The 12,480-nt window shown below is 50.5% G+C and overlaps 1 protein-coding gene across 2 annotated transcripts in view; it reads right to left on the bottom strand.

Moving 5' to 3' along the window:
* TRAP1 (TNF receptor associated protein 1) overlaps positions 1-4,292 on the bottom strand; it is a 53,348-nt gene extending 49,056 nt beyond the window's left edge. For both annotated transcript variants that reach the window (XM_060078494.1, XM_060078495.1), the window contains exon 1: positions 4,153-4,292. In XM_060078494.1, the coding sequence (XP_059934477.1) occupies positions 4,153-4,228 (76 nt within the window). In that variant the 5' untranslated portion in view covers positions 4,229-4,292. The remainder of the gene's footprint in view (positions 1-4,152) is intronic.
* Between the last annotated feature and the right edge of the window lie 8,188 nt (positions 4,293-12,480).

The raw sequence follows: 12,480 nt of genomic DNA, 5'->3' as shown, positions 1-12,480 counted from the left end.
CGGTAGTTGTGGTACATGGGCTTAGTTGCTCCACAGCATGTAGGATCTTCCCAGACCACGGCTCGAACCCGTGTGCCCTGCATTGGCAGGTGGATTCTTAATCAGTGTGCCACCTGGGAAGTGCCTTCACAGCCTGTTTTAATCGTTCTCTACTAAGCAATACTGACATTCTATCAAGAAACATCAACTCCCTGAATACAGAGAAACACAGCAAAACCAAAAGGGAGGGGCATCTCTGAAGAGTCAAAATACAGGACACAAAATCCACATGCCGAGCTTCAGTTAAACAAGAATATTCTGTCCCCATCCAGAATTCTCCTCTCCTTTAAAAAAAGTTGCTAACAAGTTTTATGATCCAGTTTCCCAACCCTCAACTGAAAACAGAAAGGAGGAGGGAACCTGGCGTCAGAGGCCTGGTAAGTTAAAATGAGAGTAACAGAAGCTAAAAACACAGAAATACTCAGGATGCAGTTTCAGTTTGGGACATTTTATAGACAAAGGAGCCGTCACATCCTAGTGGTCCTGCAGAGGCCTGTGTATTACAACAGAAGACCATAAGTTAACATTCATAATGACCCTGAAAAACATCAAAGAAAGGTTCTGTCATGTTTCACCTGATGATTAAGTCTTTTAGAAAGACCGTCTAATCATAATGGTTGAAATGAAATGTTTCACTACTTTGCAAGTAAGTTTCATGGAAAATCCCTCCAGGCACTCCATTTCCTGCAAATGCTGGAATATCGGTATGTGTGAACTTCAGTGCTTTGCTCACTCCTCCTTCACAGCACACATCGGTTCCCTCACTGCCCCGGTCCTTTAGGAAGGCTTGTACCCTTCTATTTTGTTCTTAACGGTATTGCTATATAGGTTGTTCTTTTAAAATATGGCATTCATTTTGCCTATCTCAAAATTAATTTCTAATATTCTAACCACATTTCTTGATTATATAGCTGCTAAATAACAGCCATTCTTTCAAAATTAGTTATAGCCATGACTCAGCTACACCTGTATTCAATTTACCTATACTTTGGGCATCAAAAAGCAGATGGAAATAATGCCCCCAAGTAGACACTGGTTCTCCAAGCTACAACTTTCATCGTAATTCCTAGTGGCTTTAGCAGAAATAACCAGCCATTCCAGAAATATCCTGGAATCCACCTTTACTAAATGCTACAGAACTATAGGTAAGTCTCCTTGTGGACGAAGCAAACAGCAGCTTCCTAGTAAAAAAGGCTAGTGTTCTGTATCAAGGCTGAGCAGAATGGTATTTAAGAAAAATTCTATTTGCTGCAATGAAGGCACCAAGAACCCAAACCAAGAAAATCCTCTGGCTTTGAACTTAAAGTATCTCACTTGAGAGTGAAGTGGATACATTTTCATTGATCCTGAGTCAGTACTTTGGTTTGAGACAGACAAGCAAACACCACCAATGGCCTCTGTAATAGTCTCCTTTGTCCTGTTACAACCTGGTATTTGACATCTGGGAGCGAGAACTGTCATTTTCCTTCAGTGTTTACTCATAGCCCGTTTTCCCTCCTCTTCATGCATCTTGAAGCTGCATGCCAGAGGGGAGCAAAACACCTGGGGATCTTTCTTTTATCTTAGTTCTGATCAATTACTCAGCCAGTAACTGATAAGGTCTTTACTAACCTATTACATTTGGGTTGATCTTTTGCAGACAGCACAGATAACTCAGGCCCCTCATCCTAATCAAGTGTCCCATTGCCTCCTGGACAGCTGGCCACACATCCCTGCTCTGTCCATATGCTTCTCTGGCGCTAGCCCTAAGCCCCAGGACCATGGTTTACATAGCCGGCACTGCCATTCAGGGTCTAAGCAGTTAACCATTGAAACCTTTGTCCTCACGTTAAATTAGCAACACCCACAGCTGCTTTACTGAGAGTGAAATCTGACCAGCAAGTGCTACTCCTTGCATCCCCAAAACAGCCCGGAACACCAGAAATTTGCCTGAATTCTTGTGAAGGTTGCAGCACAAGAGGCGGAAGGGCAGAAATTAAATAGTATGGGCCCCACAGTGAGAGCAGAGGGAGGAAGCAAAATAAATCAACAAAATACTAAGTACTAAATGGGCGTTTGCAGTTGACAGGGTTCAGGTGGGGCTCGTTTTGGAGAATGACACAAACCTGCAATGATTTAGCCCTACAACAGAGAAAGCTCACTCTTGTGAACTTTCTGGTGCTTGGAGCAGACTGCCCACCCCTTACAACTCCCCAAGGCAGAAAATTCCAGCAAAGGCTCCAGCTTATAGAGAACAGAAAAGTCGTTAAGATGTTAACTTAAGCACCAACCAGTCCTACTGTGGCTGCCTCATGCTCTCGTTCTTGCAATGCCAACCGTGAAAGTAAGAATGGTACAAAGAATGAATTACAAACACACATGGTCAGAACATCTCAGCACATGGGAAAAGAATCTTAACCTGCAGAGAGCAGGGGAAAAAACAAGTTGGCTACAAAAAAACCCACAAGAATCAAACTGATATGACTGCTCACCTTTAACGAAGTTTTTGGAAGGCAATATAGCAATATCACTCTTTGAAGGAAAATTATTTTGACCTGGAATGCAACACCCAGCCCAACTAGTTTACAAGTATGAGGTCAAAATAAGAATCTTTTTAAACACGGTGGGGCTCAGAAAATTTACAACCCATTGACTTTTTCTGCAAAACAAACACAAGGGTATATATATACTCTGCTAAAACAGGAAATAAATCCCAAAAGGAAGATATTGAGTACAAGAAACAGTAATAAAACCTACAGTTGTCTTATTTGCTAATGCATGATATTTTTAAAAATCATTGTTTAAAAAGAGACTACACCGAAATTTAAAACTCAGGTAACAGAAAAAGCCGTAGAAGACATGAAGAGGAAATTCACAGAAGATATACAAATGGCCATTAAACAAATGAAAACATTCTCACTGGTCTCATTCCCTGCTAATGAGAATATAAGTTGATAAAACCTTTTTGTACAGCAATTTGGCAATATCAGCTAACATTTCAAATACGCACAGGCTCTGAACCATCAATTATAAAACTCTAATTCTGTAATTCTAAAGAAATGCCACACATGGACACAAAGATTAAACACTCGCCCATTCTACACAGTACTGTAATGACCCTCCCCCCAAAAAAAAAACCAAAAAAAAAAAATCTGGAAATAACCTTTATTACGTCCGCTAATAGGGCAATGTTAAGTAAATGATGATTCGTCCTAACACAGAATACTATGCGTCCATTGTAAAGCCGTAAACCCGTGCGTACTGACAGGAAAACATACGTAAGCCATTCTGGAGCTTAAAAAAAAAATCTGTAGCACAATGTATATACGGTTTAGGCTTTTTACGTAAAAAGAGACGTGTGTATTTATATGTGTGTAACTAAGTGTACAGAGCCTGGAAGCAACGCCAAGACGTTCACCCGTGGTTACTTCCGAGTGGGGAGTGAGAGCAGAGACTGCGGTCATTCTTTTTTTTCAACACTGATTTGAGCACCTACCTACCAATTCTAGGCCCTGGGGATACGGCGGGCAACAACCCAGGGTCCACGGGCTGCACGAGAGCCCAGCGTGCCGGTTCTCTGGTTTGCTGCCGCGCGCCGGAACGAGTGGGCACTCAGGTGTGTGTCGAATGAACGAGTGACCAAGTGGCTTATACGTTATTCGTGTATAAATCAACTTGGGGGAGGGGAAGAATAAAAACACAACTAAGGGACTGAAGTAATCACCCTGGTGAAGCCCCTTCCCAGCGCACACGCGCCCTTCGATTTCAACTCCCCGGAAGTGCCTTCGGCTCCAGGAACGAGGAGCCCGCGACCCCTCCGCCGCAACCCGGCCCGAGGAGCTCGCTGGAGAGAAGCCTCCGCTGCAGTCACGCGGGCCCGGGCTCAACCCCGTCATCTCCGGGGAAACCCGGCAGCCCGGCGCGGGGCCGAGCCAGGTGACACCAGAACGCACCGAGGGCTCAGCGTTCGCCGCTCGCGGCGCATTGGACGCGTAAACCTCACAAAATCTCCCACGCCGAGCAAGGAAGAGCCATCACCGCGCCTCCCACGGAGAAAAGGGGCTCGGGACCCCGAGGGCTCCGCGCGTCCCCGTCCCCGCTCGCTTTCCACCCGTCCTGCCCGGCCGCCCTCACCTCCCCGGGCGACCGCCAGCGCCGGGGCCCGCAGGCGGCAGCCCCACAGCAGCAGCGTCCGCAGCTCGCGAGCCATGTATCTCCTCCTGGGCGCCCAGAGAAGCCAAGCTTGCCGGGAGCGAGGCCGGGGCGGGGCCTTCTTCGGGCGCGGCGTGGTGACGTCACGGCGCGCGCCCGGCTGCCCGGCCCGCGGCCTGCGCCGGCGGGTGGGCGGGGCCCTCTGTGGCTCGGGCTCGGGCGCGGTCTGGCGGCGGTCCGGCCGCGCGGGGGCAGCCGGACCTGGGGGTGGGACCTCCGTGACCTTGTGTCGCGTTGTCAAGGGCGACGGCCGTGCGCGCCGAGCCGCCGGGGCACTCGTTCGCCGCCAGCTGGGCCTCGGTTTGTGCATCCCAGAAATGGGGCAGATGTTAACATCCACCTAGCAGCGTGTGAAAAGGCGGCGCCGGGGCAGAAGCAGTTAACATCTCCGGGGTCTTTATATAAGTCTCGGACCAACGGTCCAGACCGCTGGAAGTCAGTCTCTCCAAACCAAGACAAGCCATATAGTTAAAAGTAGTAAAAGGGAGAATTTCAGGCTTGACTTGTCTACACCAAAACTTGGGAGCCAACGCCCACCAGCAAGACTGGGCTTATTCATCATTCCAATTCTCTCGCCCTCCTGGAATTAAGAGTCTGGTTGGAGATTCGGACTATCAACTTCCTTTCTCACAGAGAGTTCCAAACCACGTAAAATGCAGATTCTCCGGCACCGCCTGAAGTGAGGCTCAGGCAGCCCCCTAGATGATTATGAGGCACACTGAAGACTTGCTGCCACGATCAAATAATTGCACACAAACGGGTTACTCGAGATTGTGACAGGATCTGCTAAGGACAGGAGCCAGGAGAGTGTCCCCCAGTGGGGCCTGGACATAGCTGGTGCCACGGGAGGGGGTGTGACAGGGAACACTTGCAGGTGGAAAGTGGCATGGATGATCCCCAAGTTCCAGGCTTAAGTAACGTAAAAGAGGTGGGCAGATTTGGATGGAAGAGCAGGAGTTCTCTCACCTGGAAGACTCCGTCAGCCTCCTAACTGGCTCCCCATTCTCTGCACAGCAGCTGATCATACACACTCCTCAGTCAGGGTCCTCCAGTGGTTTCCCTGCACATCAACAATTCCAAACCCCTCCTGCCTCGGCCTCCAAACCCTGCATAACCTGACCCCTACATCACTCCCTCCCTCATGACACTCCAGACACATGAGCTAGTCCCAGATATAGTGTTCCCAGGATACCACTGAATTGAGGGGTCTCAGCCTCACGTTTCATGTGTTGTTCACTCCACTCAGGAAATCATCTCTTTTGTAAGAGCTGACACTTTGGTCTACGGGGCAATAGATCTAGCTTGGGGAGCCCTCTTATTACAGGAAGAGGAAGTGGTATTTGGCAAAGGGAGGAGGGAAACCTAGGCTTCAGTGAAGGACGGCGGTGGGTGGGGGCTACTAGGGCCCTTCTGTCCTCTCTAAGCCTGTGGTCTTCAGAGACATAACCTCAGCCACAGATCTTTGTGATATTGGGTCCTCTGGTAGCCCAAGGAACTGTGGCTTTTTAAAGTGCCCAGGGATCCAAGCCAGTCTTGAGGGGGTCATGAGAAGATTTCAGGCCCTATGCAGACAAGGAAAATGGAAGAAGGGAAAGAATGAATAGAGTACTTGAGTTGAATTAATCGAGAATGGCAGGGAGTTGCTTGGGGAGAGCAGAGAGAGAAACAGAGGAGGGGAAGGGAGGGGGAGACCCCCTGGATCTCCCAACCACCACTGTGGCCACTATGAAGCTGCCCATTCCTTTTGAAGAAGTCACTGCCTTCCCCTGGGGGTAAGCTAACGGCCATGAAAAATGCCCACTGCGTTATCCACAATAGCCAGAAGGTAGAAGCAACCCAAGTGTCCATTGATGGATGAATGGATAAACAAAACACGGGATATACATACAATGGAATATTATTCAGACTTAGAAAGGAAGGAAATTCTGACACATGCTACAACATGGATGAACCTTGAGGACATCATGCTAAGTAAAATAAGCCAATCACAAAAAGACAGATAGTGTATGATTCCACTGACATCAGGTAGTTAGAGTAGTCAAATTCATAGAGACAGAAAGTAGCATGGTGGGTGCCAGGGGCTGAGGGAGGGGGACTGAGAAGTTAGTATTTAATGGGGACAGAGTTTCAGTTTTGCAAAATGAATAGAGTTCTGGAGAGGATGATGGTGATGGCTGCACAACAATATGAATGTATTTGATATACTTAAAAATGATTGAGGAACTTCCCTGGTGGCATAGTAGTAAAGAATCCACCTGCCAATGCAGGGGACATGGGTTAGATCCCTGGCCCGGGAAGATCCCACATGCCACGGAGCAACTAAGCCTGTGCGCCACAACTACTGAGCCTGCACTCTAGAGCCTGAGAGCCACAACTACTGAGCCCACGCGCCTAGAGCCTGTGCTCCACAACAAGAGAAGCCACCACAATGAGAAGCCCGCGCACCGCAGTGAAGTGTAGCCCCCGCTCACCACAACTAGAGAAAGCCAGAAAACCCATGTACAGCAACAAAGAGCTAACGCAGCCCCCCAAAAAAGAAAAGATTGAAATTTTGTGTATATTTTACCACAATTTTTAAAAAAATGCCTACTGCAAAGAAAAATCAAATTTGACTGCCTCCCTTTTTCTTCATTTCTTTGTTCAAAGCACCAACTTCTGGGCAAGCTTCTCCCTTCATCAGGCAACACGCTGGGAGTTCCCAGAGGAGGAAAGGCTCATGGCTGTAGGATACTTCTTGGCCCGGAAAGGTCTCAGCGATGATGAAATTTTTTTCTCAATTTCATGGATCCTTTTATAAGGCAGATTCCTTTTTGAAGGTAGAATATGGGAGTGGGAGGTGAGAAGAGGAACTCCCAGACAGTCCTGCAGACCCCGGGTGTAGTCTGAAAGCTATTCTATAATTGTCTTAGTGTTCGGGCCTTAGGGGCAAGGATTTCCTCCAGCAGACACAGACCTGTACAGCCCCGTCTGGGACAAGGGCAGCTGCAGCTTGGAGGCCTCTGACAGAAGCCTCAGACACAGTACCTCTCCCTGGGTTTCTGAGGCATCAAAACGTTCAAATTCAGAGAAGCACTAATGGCCCTGTGGTACCTGCACAGGGATTTGTGCATTCCTTAAAGTCCTTTTCATCATTTGCAGTACTTTCATGCCAACTCAGCATGGGTTGGAACTCAGAAACCTAGTATTTTGCTGATTTGCTTGACAGCTATCTCAGTGTGTTTGACAAAGGTCAGTCCTGCCAACTTGAGAGACCTGCCCAAGGCAGCACGGCTCCATTTGACCCCCACTGGCACACATGCTGATGGTGGGATTCCACCAGAAGCAAGACCTGTGGTCCTTCATGGAGGCAGGTGCAGCCACTTAGCAGGACCTGGCCTAGAACTCACTAGGACATTTCTAATTTCACTGGATGACTCTCAGGCTTTTTCTCCAAAGGGCTCATTCTACTTTGCCAGTGGCCACTTTAAATTTTACCATCAAGGACACTGGGAACGTCACAGGCTGATTCCACAAACCCCCACAACTTTGAGGGGTGAATGGACCCGAGGACTTCTCCTTTTTCTTCCCCTACAGCATCAGCAGTCAGTCCAGCCCCCTCTATGGGGTTCCATGGCCACCCACTAGGTGGGTGGCCCTTGGCAATCCCCTGTCCTATGGGACCCTCCCACCACGAACACTGCCTGTGCCCCTGCAGGAGGGGCCATCCCGGTGGGCTCCCAGTCTCCCTGTCCAGCGTGATGAACCTAAGACAGTTGAATCTGGACAACCACGAAGTATCATTGGTGGGACCTCCTCTGAGTGACTGGCTCTGGGGAAGACAGCAACCTCCACTCTTGCATTTCTTCCTGGAAACTTCCGCTGGGAGATACCACCGGGCGAACTAGCCCTGAAGGCATGTGTTCAAAGGTGCATTCTGTCCTGGCAAAGAGCTGAGATCACAAGTTTTTTCCCAGCTTGTGGATGACATCATTTTAGGAATAAAAAATGTCCACCAAACCTCAAGTCTACCGTGTCTATTGCTTACGAGAAAGACAAGTGAGAATGAGTTTGCTCGAGAGACTCCACAGGGTGAAAGGCAGCTCTGTTCTATGCGTTCTGGCATGCACGTGCACGTGTGTGCCTGGGCCAAGCCGATGGCCCTGTACTTCCTAGAGCTGCTATTCTCATGCAACGCTTGGAGGAAACGGAGTGGCTGTGTGGGAGGCTTTGCCTGCTGGGAGGCCTCTTTCTCTGCTTGGCATGGCTTCCTGGTGGCTGCAGGGTCCCCTCCTTCAATGCCTGCTCTGTGCTGACAAGGCCCTGCCTCCCTGAAGGACTGGCCCTTTGCCTGGGCACCCTGGGCCTCTACTCCAGACAGAGCCCTGCCCAGATGGTGTCCTGAGCAACACCTGATATCAGGCCCCACCCGGCAGGTGGGCAGCTTTTGCAAAATTCTCCTCGCAGAGACTGCATCTCCTCAGGTGTGAAGGGGGTTCCCTCAGTCAGGATTTTCTGGTCCAACGGGGGATCAGAGGACAGGTGGAGATGCAGACCTCTGGGCATTTTCCCTGACTCCTAGGGCAGCCTCTCTTGGCCCAGGCACAGGGCGGAGGAGGCTGTTGTCCATCAGCATCACCGGGGCTCGTCTGAGTGGCGAGTGCTGTGCCTGCAGTTCAGGAAACAGGAGGGACAGACTGACCCTGGCACTCACTCCCCAGGAGCCAAAGAACAGGCCTCAGTGTGTTCACATGGCCTAGAAACTGGCTGGGGGGCAAGGCACCCCTCCTGCTTCTTTGTTCGCTTCACAATCCGCATTTTTTTACAAATGCACTTCACAGCCAGGATGCCTCCCTGCACCAGACAAAATGGTGGGGATGCCCTTTCCAGGTAACTCAGGGCTTTCAGCCCACTGGGGCTGCCCACACCTCGGTTCTGCCTGGACTCCTGTCCTGTCTAGGGGACCCTAGGCGAGAACCACTCGCCCAAACCCCCTCTCCCCACACCCATGTTTTATCGTGAACATTAAGACTAAGGCACTTTTCCAGTCAAGATGGTCTGCTCTTGGTCCCATGCAGCCTGGCTACTCAAAGCAGATGAGGGCCGGCAGCAGCAGCCTCGCCTGGGAGCTTGTTAGAAACACGGAATCTCGGCGCATCACCCCTGCCCTCACCCCCGCTGGCCTCAGTTCTACAGAATCAGGATGTTGGCAAGATCCCAGCTAATCAATCCACATGCACGTTAAGCTTGAGAAGGAAGCACTGTCCTGAGGTCACGTGGCGGTGGAGGATCGTGTGCTTCCTGAACCGTGGAGCAGCCTGTGATCCTCGGCCTGACGAAGAGACGCTTCGTTTCCCGCACCAACAGGGCACAGTGCCCGGCTTTGAGCCCCAGCACCTTCCTCCAGGACGTGCCTCTGTCGATGGAGTTCTCCCAGGGCTGCGTGTCACCGCCCAGGAGCTGATCGATAAACACTTGCTGAGGGGACAGGCTCCGTGCTTCTCTGAACATCAGCTGGAAGCAGCAGGTGTGCATCAGGAGACCTGAAGCTGCTCGTTCCAGACAGAAAGGGGCCGCAGCTTGGTGCCACTCACGTCTTTCCTGCCACTTCTGACACTCAGTGCCCTCTTCCCACATGAGGACCCCTGCTCCTCACCCAGGAAACCACAGCTCAGAACTCAAGCGTCTGGAGGGTGGGGAACCCGAGGGTGCCCTGTGCTCTTGCCTGCGGAGGCCTCGCTCTCACTGGTGACCCCAGTTCTGGCTGCTGAGCTCCTGTCAGCTCTGAGTGCCTCCTGCATGGCCCCTGGGAGCCCTTGCTTCCCTGGCCCTCTCTACATCTGACTTTGGGAGCACAGCTGCAATGTCAGCATTTGGTCCCCAAGGCTCTCCCTCTGTCAGTAGACACCCCTCCCGGTGCAGCAGCACAGGAAGCAATCGTCCCTCTTCTGTGGGCCTCGGACCCTGTGCCCAGATGTGAGGGGCCCAGGGTGGGCTCAGAGAGGACAAGGAAGGGTCCAGGCACAGGGACCCCGGCACACCCCTTGCCATCCTTTCCAAGGGTGTCCTCTCTGGACATTTTCCTGAGGGACTTGTGGATGCAGGGTACTCACCCTCGCTTGCAACATTCCCTAAACATCACCACCTCCCTTGAGGATCAGTTATTGGATCCGTATCACTGTTAAGCCTATATATCATTTAAAAAAATTTAGTGAATTCCCTGGCAGGCCAGTGGTTAGAAATCTGTGCTCTCACTGCTGAGGGCCCGGGGTTCAATCCCTGGTTAGGGGAACTAATATCCCACCAGCCATGCGGTGTGGCCAAAAAAAAGAAAACGTTAATAAGAGCATTTCTTGTTGCTGGCCCAGAGCCGTGGGACCCATGATCAGACGATAAACCCCATTTCCATCACTAAGCGCTCTCTAGGAGTTGGGTGGGAGGTGGGTTAGGGTCATCTACACTGGGAGCTGGAAGCTGTGGCCACTACAGTTGACCGACACTGTCAACATTTCTTCTCTGACGCCGAAGTGAGCCAGTGGGCACCAGACACAGGCAAGCTCAGGCCCACACAGTCCTTTGTGAGGACCTGGTTACCACATACCACTGTCTGCCGTGTTCAAGGGGCTACAATGTACTGCAACGCCCCTGCTTTGCCAGGGTACCCCAAAGTGGGCTCAAGGGGAACCTGTGGAATAGGAGGGGAAGCAGGCGTGTGGGAGGGTTTTCAGGGCTGGAGGAAAAGCTCCTCTCGAACGAAAGGGGAGAGTGTGGCTGGGGCCAGCGGCCCATGTCAGCCCTTGGTGCTCATGAATTCAGGTAAGTCGGTCCCTCTGTTCTCCCACCTCATGGCTGGGCAGAGGGGTGGACACGCGTTTAAACAGCACTTGTTACCTGGTATCACTACCTTTCACGAGGCCAGGAAGGCAGAAGAGCTCGCTCACAGCCAAGGCCAAGGCCCTGATGCCGCCACTGACCCCACCTCACAGGCACCTCCAGCCCACGCTTGCTACGACCTGTCTCCCACTCCGAGGTCTCTTCCTGACCCCCTGACTTTTATACCACTTCCTAAGGTGTTGTAAGCTGTCAGTGCCCTTTGAATCTTTCAGTTTAGTGAAGTAACTTCCGTCATATCACAGTCAGTGGATCTGAGTCTATCCTCTATGGAGAGGCGCAAGCTCGTTGGAAGCATCATTTGCATCCTCAGCTCCTCATCAGGGTCCCTCAGCCTTGTCTTGACAGCCTGGGTGCTACATTCACTTATGTTAGTATCTCATGACTGACCTGATTCCCTGCTCTTGATTTTGCAGTGAACACGGGATGCCCTGGGAAGGTGCCGTGTGGCTTTATGATCCCAGGTGGACACTGGCCCCAGCCCCATGGGCTCCGGCACCATCCACCTGCTGAGGTGGCACCACCACAGTGTCTACTTCCCAGCACTGGCCTTGTGTCAAGGACTTCCTGGCTTCCCCCCGTCTGCCACCCATATTCAGCTCCTTTCCTTTTTCAGAGTAGCTTATTTTCTCACGCAGTTCTAAAAGCACATTTTGGCTCAAATGAAATCTTTTGGTTCCACTTTACAGCAATCAAAAGTTCCGTGTCTTCAGCCTGAGATCTTAGAAGCCTCTTCACCTCGTGTTACGCAGCCATTGCAGCCGACTCCTGTTTTTAACACGCTGAATTCTCAAAAACATAATCAAACACACGCACTAGACAAAATCAGCTGAACCCCTTTATCTTATGACTGGCTGCTAAGCTAATTCTACGGGTTGTTAGCCAACTGGAACCATCTTTGAATCCAAGCAGTTTTACCAGCTTTTATTATAAACACCAGCACATTTCAAGTTTCCTCTTTTTTTTCCCCCGGGATTTCAGGCAACTTTATTCATGACAGACGTTGCTTTTTTTTTTTTTTTTAATAAGTTTATTTATTTTTGGCTGCATTGGGTCTTCGTTGCTGCACGTGGGCTTTCTCTAGTTGTGGTGAGTGGGAGCTACTCTTCGTTGTGGTAAGTGGGCTTCTCATTGTGGTGGCTTCTTTTTGTTGCGGAGCATGGGTTCTAGGAATGCGGGCTCAGTAGTTGTGGCTCACGGGCTCTAGAGCACAGGCTCAGTAGTTGCGGCACCTGGGCTTAGCTGCCCCGCAGCATGTGGGATCTTCCCGGACCAGGGCTTGAAACTGTGTGCCCTGCATTGGCAGGCGGATTATTTTTTTTTTAATTTTTAAAAAAATATTTAAATTTTATTTATTTTTGGCTGCATTGGGTCTTCATTGCT

This window comes from Mesoplodon densirostris, chromosome 16 (genome assembly GCF_025265405.1).
Source record: "Mesoplodon densirostris isolate mMesDen1 chromosome 16, mMesDen1 primary haplotype, whole genome shotgun sequence".
Lineage (NCBI taxonomy): Eukaryota > Metazoa > Chordata > Mammalia > Artiodactyla > Ziphiidae > Mesoplodon > Mesoplodon densirostris.
This window is presented reverse-complemented; position numbering and strand designations above follow the sequence as displayed.